Consider the following 22,910-nt stretch of genomic DNA (forward strand, 5'->3'; position numbering starts at 1 on the left):
ATATCAGCTGTGCTGGTCCCAGATTGGGCATAGTTAAACAGCAAAATGACAGATTTGACAGATGCAAATATAAAATAAACTAATATAATGCATACTAATATAATACATAGAACTAATATAATACATAAAATAAACTAATATAATATACATACATAAAATGTGATCAGCGCACAGTCTTCGGGTCAGGGGACGCAACACTGCCGCAAAATGTTTTAGGCAGAATCTCAAACAGCTCCCTTCTCCCTACAAAGTGCAGGTCTTAAAATAATGTACTGCATCTAAACACAGTACAGTGTGTCTAACAAAGAACCATTTTGGATTCAGCCATGTGAGCACAATTCATACTGGACAATGCAATATTTGGGTGTTCAAGCCAAAATTTCATAACTCACATAGTGCACTATACAGGGAGTACTGAGATGTTTGAGATTCAGCCTTAGAACTTTCTGAGATCTGATCTTATAAATGTTTAATATTACACATTAATGGGCTATTGTTGGGTTATTGTTGCAATTTTCAGCACTTTACCAACTTGTTTTAGGTTAAATGATGTTAAAGCTTGCACTTTAAAGAAACTTGTATCACTCACATGACTTTGTTCAACTCTCAAAATGTAAATAAAAAATAATTCAATAAAGTTGTATTAGAGTTTAATAAGAGTTATTTTTACTTAATCAAAACAACCCAACAGCAGTTTGATTTATATTACCTGAAATGCACAATAAAAAAAACATAATTAATGAAAACTCATTAAAATGCAGATATCTGTGTTTGCAAATGAATATATGTTACAAGGAATATATTTACAAGCATGCTTCTATGATAAATACCACCACATGGGCTTAAGAATTCTTTGACAAACTGTCAATAAACACTTTGTCACTTCATCCACCAATGCACAGTAAGACTGTATTGTGCACAGTGGAAGCAATGTTCCCAAAAGTACAATTCAGATTGTTACCAGTGTAAAGCTCAAAAGCCAGAGTCTGTCATGGTGTATTAGAGCCCTTGGCCTTAAAACACCAAGGGCAATTTGCACATTTGGGAAGGATATATACACACGCTGGAGCAACACATGCTGCCTTCAAGACAGCATCTGTTTTCAGGGGCATCCATGCAAAACAGCAACAGGAAACATTTGGCACGTGTTACAATAGCATGGTTGCATAATCAGAGAGCGCAGGTAATAGACTGACCTGCCGGCAGTCCAGAACTGTCTCCTATTGAAAACTCGAGGTGCATTATAAAGTGCAAAATATGACAACAAGGCCATGTACAGTTGCACAGCTGAAGACTTGTATAAGGGAAGGGTGTCAAAAAATGTTCTAAACCTGATGAACTGCTGTCTTTAGTCTCCAAACAATTAGGAAATATTGCTAAAAGGAGCCATGATAGAGCAGTAAACATGTCCCTGTCCTAACGTATTTGGAATCTGTTGTAGGCATCAGATTTGGATGTGTGTATATTAACAACAAAGTTAGACAAATGAAATATTAAAGATTTTGTGTTTGTAATTTAAAGCAGGTCTAACAGTTATAAATGCTTCCTGTTTTTAATGACATTTCACAATAACATTGTTTTTAACTTGAGCCCTGTAGAATCAGTGCAAGATATGTATCTGAGTTTGGAGTCTAGCAAATGTGCATAGTCCACTGATTTGATAGAAGAGCCCTTTCAAAGCTGGTTAATGAGTACCACTGCGTGTGGGGAAAAGCCTTTAACAGCAAAACACAGTATGCTGTTTTTCTGTCACTGCCGGAAAACAGGAGGCAGGAATGCTTGAACACAGTCTATGTAGATTTTATCCCTTTTTAAATCAATGTAGACATAACTGCAGCTCAACACACTGGAACACAAGGCAGTTGGAACAAAAAGATTGTTTTTCCACATGTTTAATTGATAATACTCTAAAAATATACATTGTTTAGACTACCACTGAATAAAATAGCAAATATTATTACAACAAGCGATTCCTAACTTTTGAACAGTAGCGTATAGTCATTACTACAGTTTTGCTTAGTAGCAAGTGTAAGCAAAAATCCCTACAATTTCATACGTTATCTGTCATATGATAAATTATATATTGATAGATGAATCATACCTTTCTTGACGTAAAGCCAATCACTTGCTCCACTGCAGCCTAAATGACCAGAGCTGGCTTTAAGTGAATTTACCTATCAAACAACATTTAAAGTGACACAGCAGGGCAGGCAGACCCCAAAAGCAAAGCATACACATGAACCTTGGCCTCAGTCTCTGTGTTATGGTTAATGGAACTCCACTGCTTTTCACAGCATCCTCCAGAGCGTTTAGTTTGGTGCTTTCAGCAGTGCGCTCTCCAGCTCAGGTCAAGTTCTCTGCTCTGAGCTCTTTGCGGACCCACAATAGCTTTTCGCCAACATAAACAGGAAAAAAAGGCACTGCTGGGAAAACAGTTTATCAGTATGTTTGATGGGATAAAGTGTAGCCTACATAATCAATGCAAACATGCCAACATTATGTGAGTAGATTTGGTCCAATATTTCTAACTCAGTGCCGCTGGGGGTGTTTGTGAAATGAAAAACACTGAACACTCTTTTACCACCAACATCTTTATATGCATAAGCACATGTAAGGCACATTATAGCACAAATGTAGAAAAATGTTCAATAATAAAATAGAAATAAAAATTCATGAACCATGCTTGATGGCTATTTTATGGTAGCAACTGTTTTATTGCCGATCAGACAGGTTGTATACATTGCAAGCATTTCGGAACAGTAGCATAACATAGCCATACTTTTCAATACATGCTCTATTGAAGATCAACATACATTTTCCTCATTGCTATCACTGCATGGATAATGTTAATTACTGCTAATGCTTCTGTAGACCAAATCAGAATGTTTGTAATTATAAAGGTTTGCTTTACTTCCAGGCAGCATGGAAAAAGCTCAAATTAAGTAACAATTAATTCAAACATTGGCAATAACAGGAAAATCTGGTTGCGTTTGAGGCTGTAATGTCAAATGTAACCAAGTACGTAATGGATCTTACTGTTTTCAAGTGCAGGTAGAGCTGCTAAAAGTAGTATTAATCCCACTAAGAGATGTTCTGTCTTTGGTAACACTTATAGTTGAAGCCAACAACAATTTAGCTAATTTTTACTTTCCAGATGAAGATAAAGTTTAGCCATTGTTGTATACCATCCAGTAAGCTAACTAGCAAACAAGGTAACTATAAGATTAACAAACTGAATTGTTGTTAGGATGGTACCTGCTGATGCTTGAGCAGGCAGAAAATGACCTAGAAGTAGAACCATAAGTCCAACTGCTTCCTATTAGGTCGGTGCCTTGGGCCGCTGTGCAAAATGTAAATAAAAACAGAATGAAATGATGTGCAAATTATTTAAACCCTATTTCTATTTAAAAAATAGTACAAGTACCACACATCAAATGTAGAAATTGTTTGTTTTTTGAAAAATATATGCCCATTTTGAATTTGATGCCATTTCCAGATGAAGCGACGAGCTGTTTTCACAGACAATGGTTTTCGGAAGTGTTTCTGAGCCCCTGCAGTGATTTCCACCACAGAATCATGTCTGTTTTTAATGCAGTGCCACCTGAGGGCCAAAGATCGCAGCCAGCCAATATTGGTTTTCAGCCTTGTCCCTTGGGTACAGAGATTTCTGAGAAATGTTATTCTTGAATTGTTGCACTATTTCCCTGCACAGTCTTTCACAGAGTGGTGAATCCCTCCCCATCTTTACTTCTGATAGACTCATCCTCTCTGGGATGCTCTTTTTTCATGTTACTGAACTGTTGCCAATCAACCGCCAGGTGTTTTTTTTTTAGCATTACACAACTTTATAAGTCTTTTGTTGCCCCGTCCCAACTTTTTTAAAACATAAAATTTAAATGGGCATACATTTTTCACAAAGCAATACATTTTTTTCTAAATTTCTTTCAACATTTGATATGTTGTCATTGTACTGTGTTCTAACTTTTTTAAAAATGGGGTGGAAAAACCACCCTTATAGAACAAGTCCTTCTTCCTAAAACAATGAAATAATTGGCTAATGTACGTTCAGGGTTATATGACAAAAAATTAACCACAGTCTTGAAGTTATCAAGCTAGAAAATTAGTTTAAATATAATGGCCAACTTGGACCATGACAGTATTAGTAACCCCTGCTGAAAAATACAGCCCATACCAGCATGAATTCCATGCTGGTCTAAGCATGTTTAAGCTGGTGTCCCAGTATGGTCTGCAAATTTTGGAGCTCTTCTATTCATCCATTCATCATCATAGGCAATATAAAGGGCACTCAAATAATGTAAAAAAATGAAAATCAGAAAAATTTGAGATACTTTTTTTTCTAGCAGAAACACAATTTACAGGTTTACTAATTTCAACAACAAATTAGGATTATCTATTTTGTCAAACTGTGACTATTCAGAGGTTCAAACTGTTTTTGTATTTTGATATTGCATCACAATATCATAAAAGCTTTCTGTTTTCTGTCCAATATATTGGTTAAACTCTCAGGATTAGCCTAAAGTCCTGTTGTTTCAAGGCTGCGCTACTGCCGTTATATACCCAGAAGTAAACTCTCTACTTTTGTGGCAAAATGCTGATTTTTTGCAATGTACTTTATAACTGTGGTGTATATTTACTGTTCCACTGGGCCTAATAGCTCATATAGTCACTTTATCTTAGACATCTTAGACACCTTTTAACAGCCTTACTATCATGTGTTATGATGTGAATGAGTGTGCAAGTGGATGAGAGTACCAAGAATTAAGAACATGAATGAGGGTGTGTGTCTAATAAAGCGTTTTGGGGGGTAACCTTGTAAGCTTGGCCCAAAAAATTTCACCCGAGGTGAAATCTCTTTGTCGACCCCTGCTGTGTTCTATACCAATAATATCAGTAACATCAAAGACAAATGTTTGCTATTGGTTGATGCACTGAAGGCGGTTGTTACATCATAAAACCAATTGCTACCAATTGCATGGAACAAATAAACTGAAAAATAATTGATTGACAAATGAATCAAAGGTGGTTCACCTTAATAGCTGCAAGCAAGCACAATGCACTCTATTAAAGTGGCTCATTGAAAAAATTGCAAGAGATTTAATTTATTTGAGAAAGCGATGTATGGGCGGTCAGTTAGATGGACTGTGATGTTGTCAGAGGAAGAGATTACATGAACATGGACATGATTATGGTCCATCAGCAGTGGAGCAGGCAGTGGCCATTACTGTGGTCATTAAGCTTTATGGACAGAGAGGGAGAGAGAGAGAGAGAGGCTGAAGCAACAGCGTTCCAGTACAGGTTATTTCACTGCACTAGTGCTGTGTACAAACTAAGCAGGTTGACAGACCACGAACAGTCACCTAATACAGCTGATTTGCATTATTCAGATTAATACAAAACAGTTTATGAGGGCTGTGGGGGTCTTTCTTTCTTTTGTTCCTCACCATCTTTCTCTCCTTTCACTAAATTACTCACAGGTTCATATTTGATTTTCCACTTTCACAGTCAAACAACCCACATCTGCATTCAGCACCAACAGATTTGGCTTGCATTTGCCCCTGATTTAGTTAATGTGTAATTTAAACTTCATTTTGGCTGATAGGTGGGCTATTGTTTTCAGTGATACAGTCAGACAAAATAAATTTTGTTGGGTTAAAATTGGATTGAGACAGAATTTTGTTGGCTACAGTCAGATTCTGACAGAATTTTGTTGGCTACTGTCGGGCTCCAGTTCTGAATAAGATACTGTGGGTCAGATCAGACTCTTGCAAGTGAGTGTACTAAGACTACATTTTGGTTCATTATTATTATCAATAATAACACTACCAAATCAAAGCAAAAGTTTTTTTCACCATTGTAGTCAAAAAAACAATGTGACCCCTCAATTAGTATCAACTGAACTCTCTCAGCTGTCTAGACAAATTTCAGTCAGGATTCCAGCCTAGTCATAGCGCTGAGACTGCTTTAAGGTTATTTAAGGTTAATGCTTAGGTTATTGGTTATTGAAGATTATTGAAGACACTAATTTCAATTCGGATGATGGAAAAATATCTATTCTACTCCTGCTCTCAGCACTGCCTTTGATATCATTGACCATTAAATCTTATAGATAGACTTGAGAACGGGGTTGGGCTCTCAGGACCTGCCCTAAAATGGCACAGTTTATATCTACAAGGAAGGAACTACTTTGCTGAAGTAGAAAGTAATGTTTCTGAGAGAGTGCCAGTGACCTGTGGTGTCCCCCAGGGTTCAATTTTAGGGCCACTCTTATTTAATTTATGCGTGCTGACTTTTGGTCAACTCCTACAAGACTATGGGAAATTTTACCACAGCTATGAAGATGATACTCAGATGTACTGGGCCCTCTCCTCAAACAACTATGGTCTGCTTGACTCACTTTGTAAGTGTCTTGAGCTCATCACTAACTAGATGGGACAAAACGCTCTGCAGTTAAATAAAGATAAAACAGAGATTATTATATTTGGGAATAGCAAATAAGAGGCACAGACTACACTGTTAGAAATTTTATTTGGGAATAGCAAATAAGAGGCACAGACTACACTGTTTTTCATTCATCAAGGTACAAACAATGTAAATGTACCTTCAAAGGTACAACAGTAGTTTTAGGGTCCAATTGTGCACCTTAAATAAGTTTTTCCCAGGTGAAAAATACATATTTGTATGTTTTCATAACCTAATGTTTTAAATGAGAACAATCAAATAAAAAGCCTTAAGACTAGATGGGGTCTGTGGAGTCAATACAACTTAGAAAATATAATTTCAATGGATTATGGCACAATTATGTTCCCTGACTAAAGGTACTGAGATGTGCCATTGAGGGTACCACCCCAGTGACAGGAGGGGTACCACCCCAGTGACAGGAGGGGTACCACGCCAGTGACAGGTTCATACCTTTTTTTCTAAGAGTGTAACTGCCTATCTGGACTTGAGAGCCCTAAAATCTAAAGGACTAGCATTGGTGTACTAATATACTCATATATCAGTTTTAGCAGTTAAATCAAAGCAGCCACTAAATCAGCATTTTATCACCTTAAGAACATCAACAAGATTTTCTGACTGAAGCAGCCCTGGAGAAACTCATCCATGGCTTTATTTCTAGCAGAATTGATTACTGTAATGGTCTCCTAACTGGACTCCAAAAAGACAAACAGCTTCAGCTAAATCTATATACAGCTGCCAGAGTTTCACTCTGAAAGAAGGAAGCACATCACCCCCCATTCTTAAATCATTACAATGGCTACCAGTCTGTTACAGAATAGACCTTAATATGCTATTACTGGTCTATAAATTGCTCAATGGTGCAGGACCAGCATTTTTATTTCATATGTTGCAGTGAAATGAGCTGAGCAGAACTCATCATTAGAAACTTGTCTGTTAGTCCCACCAAAGGTGAAGACTAAACATGGAGAAGCAGCGTTTAGCTACTATGCTGCTCTTAAATAGAACTATTTGACAGAGAGCATTAGAAAAGCACTGACAGTGGACACTTTTAAATCTGGGCTGAAAACATTCCTATTCAAGCAGGTTTCAGCTCAGTTATAAACACTGTTAGCTCTACCACACTTCTACCCTGTAACATTTTAATTAATGTTTAATATTTTCTCTTTTAAACCTATTTTTAAATTATAATTTAATCATGTTTTTAATCTGTTCTCCTCCAACTTTTTTTTAGTTTAATTTGATTGATCCTTGTATTTTCTCATTTGTAAAGCACTTTGAATGACCACAGTGTATAAACTTGCTTTGCTTTTACAGGCCCATTTAAATATCTCATTCAAATGTAGTGGTATTTGAAATAATGTCTCACTTGCTTTTTTCCCTCTCTCCCTTTCTTATCTCTCTCTGTCTCTCTCTCTCTCTCTCTCTCTCTCTCTCTCTCTCTCTCTCTCTCTCTCTCTGTAAAAATTCAACAGGAATGCAAAACAGTGTATCCATAGACATGTTCTGGACATAGATCAAACATAACGTCTCTCTACGAGTCAGCTTCTGAATCATCGCAGAGTGTCGGCCCTCCCATTTATCCCAGTACTTTTCTCTCTGAGCTGATTCTGTAGGATAAGCTTGTTGGGGGTGGCAGGGTCAGGGCAGACCACCAACGCTCTCAGCCAACAGGCTGAGCAAACAAACCCAAACAAAAGCCCAAAGATGCCTGGAGGAACAGGCTTTGTGCTGGCGACTCGAGGGAGCTCCATTTAGGCCTGCGTCTGGCAGCTTCCTGTTAGCTCCCCTCTACAAACCTGTAGACTCGGCGCTCATTAGAGACGCATGCCCCCCTTACACGGCCCCTGCATGCGGCCAGCATTGTCTGCAGGAGGACAGCATCTGAAAACATATGTCTGAGAGGTGACAGTAATCGAGGGCAGGTGGTGGGAGTTAGTGCTAATCGCTAATTTCGTTAGCAAGTTGGACCTCGTCCTCAAACTGAGCGATAGGCAGCTTTGTCTTCACTAAGAATCCCCACTCATATAGAGCTACACTTAAAGGGGAATTCCACCAATTTTTCAAAATGCAGAATGGTTGCATGTGAAATGATACATTCTAGAAAAACTTACTGACTCAGAATTAATCGCAGTGGTAGACCAGACATTTGAAGAATTTAATGCCTCTATGGGCTCCCTCACAGAAAGTTATTACATTAAATGGTTATGAATGTGCTTCCTGACCTTTGAGACATGCCTTTAAATGGGGCACTACAACCTAAAACTAGAGTTTAATATGTTATTTGTCCTGTTATGCAGAATTCTGTATTGCAGCATTGTATCCCTCAGCTTGATGGTGTGACAGAATTCACCATTTTATATCATTTTCATGTTATCAATGATCAGTGTTTTCTCACTGCAATATCCAGAAAGCATCATGTCAGTGGTGTTCTGTGGTGTACCCCAGGGTTCAATTCTTGGGCCGCTCTTATTTAATTTATTACGAACTGGAAGGGACAAAACTTTCTGCAGTTAAAGACAAAACAGAGATTGTTTCATTACAGCCAAAAAGTAGAGTTTAATAAGTTATTTGTCATGTTATGCCAAATTTTGTGATACAGTATTGTTGTTAAATGCAAGATTGGAACCAAACTCTGCAGGAAGGTAGCTCTCCAGGACCAACGCTGCAAATACATTATACAATCACTGTAAATGGACCATCCTGTGGTGTCAACCAACACTGACTGCTAGCCTAGCCACTGATTCTATCATTTTTCAGCACAAAGTGGATGCCAGAGAAAAGTTTTTACCTAAACTGAGGTAAAGTTTCTAGATTTCTCTAACACAGTGATGACATGAAGTTATCATACTTATACAATTCTAACAAGGTATTTGGCTTACTAGCAGTAACATTAGCTGTCTGCATTCTTTGTGAATTTAACAGCTATTGAAAAAAATAAATTTTTTAAAACCCAATGCATTTGTAGTTTTTCAGCTTCGCTGTTGTCAGAACAAAACCTTGTATCTCCAAAAAAGTTAACTTGACATGACGTTATTAACTTTTAATGGAACTAAATAGAGAAATATTTTTTCCACATAATTTTGGACCATTTTTGTTGGTCTGCCCATCATGAAATTTTGACACAACATAAAGGACAACTGCTTTTTTCAAAATAAGTCAAAAAATGAAAAACAACTAAAATGGAGATAAGAGGTTTTGTCCTAGTGTTAAAACTGGTAAAGTTCACTCGACACTACTGCGGCACCTCTGTAGGAGGCGAGTGAGCATGTTTACAACAGACGTGGTGAAGGTTATGTTTTTCATTTTCACTAGGCTGCTATATGTAAATGGCATCTGTATTATTGCAGCTTTAGCAATGTTCAGCAATGTAAATCAAAACCTTTGATTTTAAAATGGAAAGGGAACTTCAGTTTTCCATCATATAGGCCCTTTAAATGTGTAAATATGTGTATGTCAAAAAAAGAAATCAAACAAAGAAGCTGCTGGTGTTCTCAGAACAATGGACTGACCACCCTAGAATCTAGACCGCAACATCATTGAATGTGTAATTGGGAGTACTTGGATCTTGAGAAGCACAAAGTGCCAGAAATACACTTGCAAACTCTCCTGGCATGACAGGAAATGCAATGCTATAACATATAATACTGAGAGGAGAAAAGGGATAGTGAGTGAGGAAAGGTTAGACAGAGAGGTAGAGAGAAAGAGAGAGAGAGCTATACTCTGTCCTAAACAGCCTAAATCTCAGCCAGCAGCCTCCCTCCTGAATGCGTAAGTGATGCTATCTGCCTCTTTTCCACACGCTGCGTAAATGTAACTGTAGTGCTGAATGCTGAGCATGTCCAGCAGGGTTAAACACAACTCGTCGGCCTTCGTTAGCATCTGCTCACAGCTCTGTCTTTGGCCTGCTCAGAGGGGAAATGCACTGTCCTTACCATACTGCAGCTTCATCAAGCACTACTCACATCTAAATGGCCACAATGGCACTGCAGCCGACTCATCAGCCATGCCTTTATCTAATGCAAAACAAAGCAAAAGCAAAGCAAAGTTTATTTGTATAGCGCTTTTTACAACAGGTTTTGTCACAAAGCAGCTTTACAAAAAATTCAGCATTACAGAAAGAAATCCGGATCCAAACCCCCATGAGCAAGCCAGAGGCGACAGTGGCAAGGAAAAACTCCCTAAGAGAAACAGGAAGAAACCTTGAGAGGAACCAAGACTCAGAAGGGGAATCCCATCCTCCTCTGAAAAACACACAGAGAGTCAATTCTGTAATGGGTGACTGATCACAGATTGCAGTGTTAGCAGAGCAGCAGAGACTCTGGCAGGTATAGAACTGACAGGGAAAACTAATTACCAAAGACTTGACTATACAAGTAAGGTTTTAGCCTAGACTTAAACACTGAGGCTGTGTCCCAAACATTTACAGGAAGATTATTCCAAAGCCGGGGGGCTTTGTATGAGAAAGCTCTTCCCCCTAATGTAACTTTATTAATTCTAGGTACTAATAGTAATCCAGCACCTTGTGATCTAAGTAGGCGGGATGGTTCATAATTGGAGAGAAGTTCACTCAGGTACTGAGGGGCGAGTCCGTTTACAGCTTTATAAGTCAGTAAGAGAATTTTATAATCAATGCGAAATTTAACTGGTAACCAGTGTAGGGTTGATAAAACTGGGCTGATATGGTCAAATTTTCTGGTTCTAGCAAGAACTCTGGCTGCAGCATTCTGGACTAGCCGAAGCTTGTTAAGGCTTTTGCTCGGACATCCAGCCAGCAGGGCATTACAGTAATCTAGCCTTGAAGTAATGCCTTACATTTATACCGCACATAATTCAGTGCCGTGTGATATGAATTCATTCTCCAGTTTTATGAGGCAGGTGAAGGCTGCATGAGCAGACTAATCATAAATAGCCTGTTACTCGTAGCTTGAGTGAGAGTTCATTAAGGTCATTCCAACAGACCAGCCACAGGCAGTTTGGGGGGAAATGACCAACAGGTTGTCCGCTTTCAGGTAATTGCTCCTGTTGCATTTATTACATAATTGTGAAACAGTGGACAGACTGATGATAGATGGTTTTAAGGGCTTATCATTGCCGATGTTGTCAATCCATGCAAACCCCTCTGATTTATAAAATATGCTGATTGAAGTGCCCAAGGCTTGCTGCTGAAGAGTGGATTCAGTATGAATATAGATCATTATACAACCGCAGCTGATAAGGGGCAAAATGTATCACTCTCTCAAACTGAATCTCAATCTGCACACTACCATACGTATAAATTTATTGATTTCACTATCAACAGTCCATAACATTATTAAAAGATTCCGAGAATATGGCGAAGTCTCTCTGCATAAAAGGCAAGGCTGAAAACCAATACTCAATGCCCATGACCTTCAATTCCTCAGATAGCGCTGCATAAAAACTAACATGCTTCTGTAATGACAACGACCACATGGGCTTTAAAATGCTTTGGAAAACTCTTTTCAGTAGACAAAGTTTCTCACTTCATCTACAAATGCAAGTTAAGACTCCATCCAGAAACGCCGCCAACTTCCCTGGGCTAAAGTTCATCTGAGATGGACTGTTGTAAAGTGGAAACATGCTGTGGTCTGATGAGTCCACCTTTCAAAGTGTTCTTGCAAATAATGGACATTGTGTTCTTTGGGCCAAAGAGAAAAAGGACCATTCTAATTGTTACCAATGCAATGTTCAAAAGTCAGTGCCTGGCATGGTATGGGGGTGTGTTAACAGGTAATCTTGCACATTATATGCTGAATATGCTGAGGGGGGGATATTCACCTTGGAGCAACATATGTTGCCATCTAGAAGATGCCTTTTGCAGGAGCACCCTTGCTTGTTTTCAGTAAGACAATGCCAAGCCACATTCTGTATGTGCTAAAACAGCGTGGCTTCACAGTAAGAGAGTGCAGGTGCTAGACTGGCCTGCCTGTCGTCTCCTACTGAAAATGTTTGGTGTATTATAAAGTGCAATATATGACAATGGAGACCCCAGACTGTTGAGCAGATGAAATGTTACATTAAGTAAGAATGAGACAAAAAAAATCTGCTTTCACAAGTCCAACAATTGGTGTCCTCAGTTCCCACGATTAATGGATGTTGTTAAATGGAAAGGGGTTGTAACACAGTGGTAAACAAGCCACTGTGCCAACTATGTTTGCTGGGCGTCAAATTTAGAATGTGTATATATACACAAAATCAATCAAATTTAATTAGTTGAAACATAAAATATCTTGTCTTTGTACTGATTTTAATTGAATACAGGTAAAATCATTTACTTTTAGAAAATGGATTTGTAAATAATTTGTTCAAAATACTAATGGCACGTTTGATGGTGTATTAATTTAACTTGCTAGTATAGTATTTGTTTGAGACGCAGCTGATGCTGAACCCCCTGCCTGCATGCATTTAGAGGAAGACTCGGCCAAACATTTTAACGTCTGGTCAACAGTATAAACCAGTCAGTGGAGTTCAAAACTGTACTATCCGGTCCAAAACTGGACATGTGGTTACTCTATATGACAAACAGTATTGTTATCTATAAAAATGAACAAAAGTATATGCAAAATTCAGCCTTTAAGAAGGCACTGACTACTTTTTTTATCTATACAACATTTGATGCAAAAGTGCAACGATAGTATTTAGTGGCTATAAGCTTCTATTACTTGTTAACTACATTAGACTCGTAGCTCCAGCATAAAAGTAACCTTCAGATGAATAACTGTGTACTGGCTGAACAATTCCTTTAAATGTGCATTTATAATAAAAAGCCAAAAATTTGTGAAAAAAAGAATTTGTTACGACTCAGCTAACATGTTTAGAACTATGCACAGTTGTTTTATTGACTTGACTCTGCATTTTCTCACACAACAGAATGATCAGGAAGTAAATGTATTAAGTCTGCTCTGGACGCTTTTGAACGACGAGCTCAGGGAAGCCGGTCCTGCTGTCCATCTCTCTGGTGAAATGGAGGTCAGTGGCCTCTCCTATGACCACCTCAGCTGTTGTGAACACTTCCAGGTCACCCAATACATGACCCCCAATGGTTTTGCCCTCTTTATCAGCTAGACAAATATGCAGATGAGCTTCTCTGTTCAAAGTGCCCACCAGAGAGACGATCTCGAAACGTTCCTGCAGCTGAATCACCTACACAAAAACAAACAGCCTGTCAAAACTCTCTTCAACTCATTAAGAAAAACACCTGCAGAGGTTTAGGTAGCATAAAGCAGCTATGTGCTAAACCTTTGGGTATATTTAGCGTCAGCTTTATGTTCATCAAAGTGTCTTCTTTGGTATGAAGAGCAGATTTTGTCAGTTTTATTTTTTTGACAGTTTGACAGAATTATTTTCCTAATGTTTTTAACGCATTGTTAAAAGCACATATTGTTGGTTTAGGCACCTGAAAGGTTTGAGTCTAATACTGTCACTGATACACAAGATATTGTTCACTTCTAAATAAGCATGCTTAGCCTTTAATATGCTCAGTTTTTACACATTAGTGTTACTGCTAGCACACACCAACCAAAAGTGACTACTTATGAAGTGCTGCAGGGTGGTTAACTAAAAATGTGCATGGGAAAATGAACAATAGTCTCTAACGGTACACCAGGAAGGTGTACCATCAAGGTAGGGGTTTCTAATAAAGTGGCCAGTAGGTGTACAGCAACTGTCAGATGAACTTACCTCAATTTAAAATATACGGTTTCATAGTTTTCAAACTTTCTCTATCTTTCAGAATGTGTTGGATTATTGAAGGTCTCTGGTTTGTATGCATTGTATGCATTTATGCATTCAGTTGAGCAAGCCAGCATTTGTTTTGTAGTAAAATGGGGGGAGGGTTAAGTGAAAGATTTTTAGTTTGCTAGTTTTCTGTTGGAGCCAAAGTATTAATTAGTACTGATAGCTGAAAAGATGTACTTTTGGATATGGTAAACACAATTTCCATAAAACAATAAAAAATAAATAATTCTAAAAAACAAATGGCAGAAGAAGTGCCCCACAACTACTGTTCAGCACTGTAAGTACCTCATTGGTGTTGCTGGCTGTGGCATTGGCCAGCCGCAGCGTCGCCCTGGTGACACTGCCCACACAAGTGATGATGAATGGAGCTTTGAGCTGCCGCTCCTCCACAAAAGCCTGTAGACTGGAGAGGAGCTCCTGCCCCGGGCCACAACGCAGCGCAAATACACGCAGAGACGAGCACGCACCTTCCTACACACACAGAGAGAGAAAGAGTAAAGAGAAACATATGCAGTTCTTGTACCTGTGGGTGTACTGACTAATTAATAGACTGATATATGATCAATGGAATTAAATGCTTTGGCAACACTGTGATGTAATGTGTTCATTAGCCTTGGATCAATAATTCACACTATTAATTTAAAACAGGTGCCGCAATAGCAATAATTCAAATATGTGCCGATATTATGCAAATTATCAGTCTCTTTCACGTGCCACATGATTTTTTTATTTAACCATTCACTTTGTCTATGATTAGTATAAAAATGTGTACAATAGAAAAACTGCTTTATAGGATATGCACACAGAACACCACCATCTATACACATACCTGTTTCAAATACCACTTGAAAGATTCTTACAAAGATTTTTCTTGGCAAAGAATTCGGTTGAATATGCAAATGACCCAAAGAAACTCTGAGGCATGAGATCCACTCTCTGCTAGAGAGTTAAATGGGTGAGCTTTGCTGAATTTGCTTGTTAGCTGATTCGATGGACTCTCTCCTCCGCCACTGACCCAGTTTAACACACTGAGCTGGATGATGTATGTATGTTTTCTGCACAGATGGCAGGTAACACTGTTAACACTCTTTGTGTTTGTTAACATGAAACATAAATATTGTCAAACTGGCATGTTATAGATTATTAGGTAATATTAGAAGCTAATTCAGTTGGTAATTACAGGGTAATTACATTACCCTCATCCCTCCTCAGCTGGCTGCAAGTAGGTATTACGAGGGCATTCTCTGTGAAATCCAATTGAAATGTGGTCTTGCTAGGTCAATGTAACTGGGTTAACATACATAACTGTAACTTCATACTTTGTAATGACATTTTGATTATGGTTATATTGTTTATGAGGTGGCTCTGCAGAAGATAAGTGCTTGCATATATTTAAGCTATAGACCAAGCCAAATGATCATACCAATACAGCTTCTTTAAGTTGAGTTCAGTTGAGTTTAGAGAGAGAAGTGCAAGAGCACCCTGCTGTCATCAAATCTACACTAGATGTCCAAATGTATCCAAACAGCTACTTTCAGGTCACCCTTTACTGATACAGGTGTTCAATTGTGCACACACAGCTTGTACAATCTCCACAGAAAAGCACTAATCAATAGAATAGTACACTCAAGAGCAGCCACACATGATCCTAAGATCACCATGTCCAATGCCAAGCATCAGCTTGAGGGGTATAAAGCCCCCCAGCATCAGGCTGTGGAGCAGCGGAACTATGTCCTCTGGAGTAATGGAGCTCCATCCAAGAACTAATCATCCAACATCAGTCCAATTGGCTGGCTGAATGCAATCAAATCCACACAGCAATGTTCCAACATCTAGTGTAAAGCCTTTCGAGACTAGTAGTTGTTGTTACTGCAGTAAAGGCGGTACAAACTCCCTATTAATACCCTTTATTTCAGAAGAAACCCTGGACGAGCAGGTGTCTACAAACGGTGTATATGAGCCATCCATAGTGTCCTGTCTATTCTGGGTACAAAACCTCAAGAAAACAAAACTCCTTCAAAGAGTGTTACTCAGAATGGATAACAACAGGTTGTTTCAATGTTATTTAACACTTTTAGTGACTTCCACAATTGTGCAGTCACCAAAGAAGACATGAGGGTTGCGTTTTTGTGAGTATAAGTAGGTCTATGTGTGTGTGTCTTTCTCCAACCACAAGCTGTGAATGTATTGGAGAATGAGCACTGTTTGCGTTTTGTGTTCTGCGGGTCAACGCGTTCATTCAACACGTCTTTTTTTCTCTCGCTCATCTTTATCTGCCTCTCTTTCTCCTTCTCCCTCAGGCTGGCCCCTCTCTCTCTCTCTATAGGCCTCGCCTGCTCCACTGTCCGCCTGCCTCTGCTTATCTCTCCGCACTTCTCCGTGCTCTTCACAGCGCTGAAAGGAGACGGCTGGACACCTGGAGGCTGCACAAGAGACGCCTTTTCAGGACACTGGCCAGCTGGAGCATTGTAAACTGCGCTTCGGCCTTCAGACCTTGGCAACGCAGTCTGTTCTGCCGTTAGCCCTCTCTTTCTCAGTCTCTTGCTGATTACACATCAGGCCCAGAGCTACACAATACATTGCCAAACTTGATTATGATTTTGGCCATTACGAGACTGACATTGCAAAGAACGAGTAACATACAAATAAACCTCTAACAAATCCCAATATATGTAATTTTCCATGCAGAACCTAAGCCTCATCCTTTAATCATTAACGGATATTATCTTTGATAAGGCTGATGCAAGTACTTAATTAATTAAAATTAAAACTAAATTAAAAAAACTAATCGATTAAAATTTACATTATTGATAAACTTCACAGTTTATCAAATGAACAAATGATAAACAGGTTATCCTCAAACCATGTTTAGCAGATTCTCCACAAAAAGGAGCTATTAGCACTCAGCAGACGTTCCTCTCTTTTAGTGCACTTTGTCATTCTACAATAACAGACTACTCAGGTGATCAGATCATCAGGACCCCCACAAGACCACCACAGAGTAGGTTTCATTTGGGTTGTGGATATTTCTCAGCACTGCAGTGATACTGAAGTGGTGGCGGAGTGTTAGTGTGTGTTGTGCTGGTATGAGTGGATCAGACACAGCAGTGCTGCTGGAGTAGTGCCACTCTATTAGACACTCTTGCCTTGTTGGTCCAGCTTATCTAACAACACTCAGAAATCTAACAACATTTTGTTAAGCAACTTTCGGGTAAGGTCACCAACTAGGTTAAATGAGAGACTCGAAGTTGAAGCTTTAGCATTAGCTAGCCTAGAAAGCAGGAGCTATCATATAGGTGCACTTTGTCATTCTACAATAACAGTTTCAGTGAGAGACTCGAAGTTGAAGCTTTAGCATTAGCTAGCATTATCTAGCCTAGAAAGCAGGATAGCAGGATAGCTCCTGCTTTCTAGGCTAGCTAATGCTAAAGCTTCAACCTCGAGTCTCTCACTGAATATGCACAAGGAATATTACACTTGTCATCACAAATTTAAAATGTTGGATTTTGTCATGTTTTCAGTTCCAAATAATGTTTTTATTTAAATGTTAAGTAAATATTCGTTAATATAATCTGCAAGGAATGTCGCTAATATCTGGCAATGTAAGAGCAAACAGACATGTTGTTCATCAATCAGGCCTACAGTTTTCTGTTGGTAGTTGGTAGGGAACTGTGGGGAACAACCAAACGCAGGGCACAATTTAACACAGACTTTTTATATTGTTATACAAGGTCAAGCAGCATGCGCTTCTGGCCACATTACCACAATTCCTAGCCACAGTTGCCCACCAAAATTCTGAGTGATTTGTCAGTGTTTTAAAGAGATCTGTGCCAAAAAGTTTTTTCAGAGCATGTAAGTGATTTTTTTCAAAACAAGTTTTTTCGGTTACTGAGCTGTTTGTGTAAATCACAAAAACCAACCTTCATCATCTTGTTTCCTACAAGGTAGCACCGCTTTGAAGCAGCTGACAAGCTCATAGCGAGTGCTAGTTAGGCTTAAGTAAAACCTCCATACTGGGAGGTTAGTTCTTACACAGCGTTACAACCAAGACACTTTTAGCAAACAAAGACAAATAAAGTCGATTCTGTATTTTTGTTTATATGTTTATATAGATTTTAAAATGAAAAAGAGAAACACCTGAAAACAGGGATTTTCTTCTACTTTATTAGTGTCTTTCAGATGTTAGTGTTTTAGGTTTAGGTATACTTAACATGAACATGATTATTCCAACTTAATCATTTTGTTGCCATATGAGAGCTAAAGCAGAGAGTTAATAGCATGTTTTACAGTGGATCTGGCTGTGTTTTTGTGCTGTATTTCTGGGTTGTGGGATATTAGAGCTGGTTTCTCTCACTCTGGCTAGTGATGGAAGGTTCCTCTGAGTGTTCTGGTGTGTGAATCATCTATTTCAATCTATTTTTAACCCTTTGTTTATAATATAAAGGCTAAAAGCAGAGATATAATATAACAGTAGTGAGTGGGTTTTAGGTGATTTGGAGCTGGATTGCTGGTTGAAGGATGGTCACAGTTGAATGAAATCACTCTGGATTGTGTGGGCAGAGTCTGTTGAGTGATTTGATGTGTGAATTATGTCGCTGCTTTAACCCTTTGTTGGAATATGAAGGCTAATGCAGAGCAATAATGTCAGGATTTTGGGTGATTTTCCAAGCCGAATTACCCAGTGATGCTGACATCACAACTCAATGAGATATTGTCAGCTAGTTAGGGTCAGGTCTGCTAAGTGTTCTGATATGTGGATCATGTCTGTGTCTTAAAGCGTTTTGAAGTTACGAAGGCACGAATCAACTACACATTTTGCCTGTGTTAAATATTTGAAAAAATTATTTCATAAAGACCACAATGTGTTAGGTTGTGTTCCGCTCTCCCCTCTCCTTTCACGCCTTAGACTGGGCTTCAGTTTCCTGAGCAAGCTCTCTATGCTATACCAATGAGCTTCCTTGAGCAAGACTCCTAATGCTACCTTTACATACCTGTATAAAATGATCTAGCTGTAAGTTGCTCTGGATAAGAGCATCTACTAAATGCCATAAATATAAATGTACTGACAGTCTGTTAAAACTGTAGCACGACACACCATTTTATGTTACGGTGGAAACTGACTGGAAAGACTGTTGATGCCTTTTAAGGAAGATATTCATACATATATGTATATGCGCTATGATCTGGCCTGACCTTGAGGTTTTACTTCAGAAGGTGCGTAATGGTATATTGTGAGTGTAAATTGAAAGCTTCAATCTTCAGCCTTCCACGTAGAGCAGGACAATCACTGCCTGCGGTGAATAGCTCACTAACTGCTGCCAAACACTACAGCCCTACCAGGGAGGGTAATCACTACAAGCATTGTGGTAATAGCCCTATGATGGTCAGGGAATAATGTTCCTCTAACGTCTATGGTTAAAGAGTGGCTGATGGCCACGTATAATCTATGGAGAACGCAGAGTGGGCTATGACATTTATTGTCGAGACAGCTGGAAAGGTGGCCATGAGACAACTGCTAGCGAGTGTGAAGCCAGTATCTATGCTAGAAAAAGAATGTTCGCATGCAGAGAATGTTCTCCCACCTACACGCATTGACTGAAATGCTATGTAGTGGCATTATTATTGCGACAACAATAATGTTCATAACCTGTCAGCGAGCTGCTTCCATGCGGTTCAGCTCCAAAAGACAGGGCACAATGATGGCGACACGTTTTTAAACACACAAAATTAGCCTAATCATCCTGCACTGAAGTGCTTCTTCACTGTATTCAGCTCATTAAAGCCCCAGTCTCCACAGTGTAGGCATATGAACCTACACATAAACACTTGTAGTGGTGCAGGATGGAGTAAAACAAAAATATTTCCGTGGTTGGAATGGGACAAGGGCGGTTTAAGAGTGCTTCTGATTACATAAGCCCAATTTAGGGTAATTTAGCATAACAATGGTGAAGGCTCACGCTAAATTATTCATTCATCGTGCTGCTATAGCTTCTGGAAATGAGGGGGCTCAGATCTGTCTGACTTTAAGTAGCCTATAGGGAGTACATTCTTTCCCCAAGGACCCTAAAAGGCTGGGCATAATCTGACCAAGGTAGTTTATTCATCAGTGGTGATTATGAGCTTGGGAAAAAGTGATAGATTGTGCTTTATTTAGATGACAGGCTGTGCTGATAAAGCCATATTAGCATTTACTTCTTACTGGGCGGTAGTTTTGTGTTTATAAAGACTGACCTTGTGCTAAAAATACATAAATAAACTGAAAATATATTTCAATACTGTACACAGTGTTCAAAAAGCCCTGCAACACTGCTGCCACTCTGCCATGTCAGTCACTGCTGAACTGCTGTCCACCATACAGATAATATGTGGTCCGTAGTGGTTCTGTGGGAGTCCCTTTTCATTGATGGACAGAATAAAGGGAGCTAATAAATTGTGCAGGTACAGATGGGCTACATTCAATAAATGAAACCTACAGTCTGCACCCATATGGTAGGTGTTTCTGATAATATGGCCAATAAGTGCAGCTAAAAGTGGAGCTGGCAATTCAGTGTGTGTTTATATGGAATATACTGACAACACATATCAATCCAATTCATTTTCATGCAGCTGAGAAGGAATTGCTGAAAGACGCAAGAGGGACTCCTGGATGAAATATGGACAAAGTTTTCAAGCAAAGGATCAGAACAGAGTGTGCAGCCTGGACTACTGTTAAAAAGCCTCTAGAGAGCAGCGATTGCCAGGTTATAGTGTTATAGCTCATGCCCTGATTTTCTCCAACCCTTCTCCAAATAGCATGCACAATGCAGCAGGAATTAAAGCAGGAACTTACCATTTCAGGAGCTCCAAAGTATTCCAGTACTGTATAACTGTGGACTTCGGACCCCTGACATGAGCAGCAAATCACATGACACCTAAGCAAAAAAACTTCTGCGTGTTTTAGCGCACTGTTTAGACATATTGGGAAAATATAAGACATAAAATGTGGCCTGTGCAAATGTTTTGGCACATTTCATATTTCTATTCACACTTCTATTTATCTATTTATTTTCCAGCATAAATAAATAGATAAATAGAAGTTGGGTATTAAAATGTGGAGGACACAAATGTAACATGTGAAAGTGTGTTCTCTGCAGACGACAGAGAAAATTAACAAAATGTGTAATTCACACTTTTGCGTATGTTTAGGTTCATGTGAACCCTGTGTTCACAGGACAAAAATCATGTTACTTATCTATTGAAAGTTAACAAGCTTCCTCAGATAAAAACATTCTTAAGAAGCTTATTTTATCCACTCATACAGCCATAACAACATGCACTGCTTTATAAATGGAGAAAATCTTTCTTTACAGTCAAATTTGACCAAATCTGGCCCATATGTTTGCATGACACTGGACCAGGACTGGCCCAATTGCTGTTATTTAAGTATTTTAATAATATTTAAGCCAAATGAACTGTTATTTTTTTTTATAATTACATTACTATTCGTAATAGAATTTAATTCGGACTGGCGACCCATCCAGGGTGTATCAAGCCTTCTGCCCAATGGTAGCTGGTGTAAGCTCCAGCACCCCCCTGCGACCCAGAGGGATAAGCGGTTTGGATGATGTGTGTGTGTGTGTGTGTGTGTGTATGTGTGTGTGTATTCATGTTCATGTTTTCATGTTTTGCAAATGTCTTAGCCTGTTTATTTATTGACCATACATTGGTCAATCCAAAGCATAGCATTTGCTCAGATGTTGCCTAACATTTGCAATACTTCAGACACAGCTTAGCAGAGGATAGCTGTGCAGGGTCATTTTTTCATTTAAGTTTTGTTTAAACTTGTGGGAGAACTTGATTGTTTAGCAAGAAAAAAAAGACAAATCTCCTGGCCTGAGTTTTGTAACCAGTACCCTTGAGGTCTAAATTAAAATTTAAAGACAAAAGGTATGTTTTTTTCCTCTTGGAAATGAAATCTAGTATACAGCATTACATTTTGGTAATAACTGAGTTGAATGACTGTTACAGGAAGCCTGTAGATTATCTTATGGAATCCTACGCTAAAAAATCAAAGACAGACAGCCAACCAGACGAACAAGAATCTGACATCTGATCCACTCGGAGTTCCAGTAAATAAATGGATGGTCTTCTATCACCCCCTGCTGTTCAATCTCACTTAATGCTACTGAACAATTAGCAGTATTACTGAAACTACTAAGCACCCTTCAGTTAAATCACTAGACTTGTAAATCACTCATTTCATTCTTAATACTTTCAGATGCAGTTTCTGTCATCTAATAGCACCTCAAACATCTCTTGTACGCCATAGCAAACTAGGCCACATGAGAAATGAATTGTGGATAAAGAATTTCTGGAAAATTAAATCAATATGTGTTTTTTTCCCCAAAGATATTTTCCCTTTCTCTGGCCGTAAATTGCTTACATAGACAGAGAGATAGAAAGAAAGCGCTTGACCTTCATTTGACCCTTTGACCACCATGAAGCAGAGAAGAATTCTTCCTTTCCTGATCTCTACCTCTAGTCAATCTGTCCACCATTGTCTCCACTCAAGGATGTGCTCCATGAAGGTCTCTTCTTGAAGGCATGCTTTAGAAACGCATTGTTAACCCTTAAGAATCTTTTTTCATCATTTGCGGTGACCCTGATGTGCTGCACATGTTGGCAGATGTTGATAT

At 38.9% G+C, this 22,910-nt stretch overlaps 1 protein-coding gene across 1 annotated transcript; it reads right to left on the bottom strand.

Annotated features, from left to right (window-relative positions):
- Positions 1-13,304: 13,304 nt before the first annotated feature.
- Positions 13,305-21,133, bottom strand: LOC118815799 (bifunctional protein GlmU-like). Its single transcript, XM_036582160.1, has 3 exons — positions 21,065-21,133; positions 14,521-14,706; positions 13,305-13,641 (listed from the first exon to the last, which is right to left on the bottom strand). The coding sequence occupies exons 1-3, from the start codon at positions 21,065-21,067 to the stop codon at positions 13,390-13,392; spliced, it is 441 nt and encodes a 146-aa protein (XP_036438053.1). The 5' UTR covers positions 21,068-21,133; the 3' UTR covers positions 13,305-13,389.
- Positions 21,134-22,910: the final 1,777 nt, after the last annotated feature.

The sequence above is a fragment of the Colossoma macropomum genome, unplaced genomic scaffold (assembly GCF_904425465.1).
Source record: "Colossoma macropomum unplaced genomic scaffold, Colossoma_macropomum, whole genome shotgun sequence".
NCBI classification, from domain to species: domain Eukaryota; kingdom Metazoa; phylum Chordata; class Actinopteri; order Characiformes; family Serrasalmidae; genus Colossoma; species Colossoma macropomum.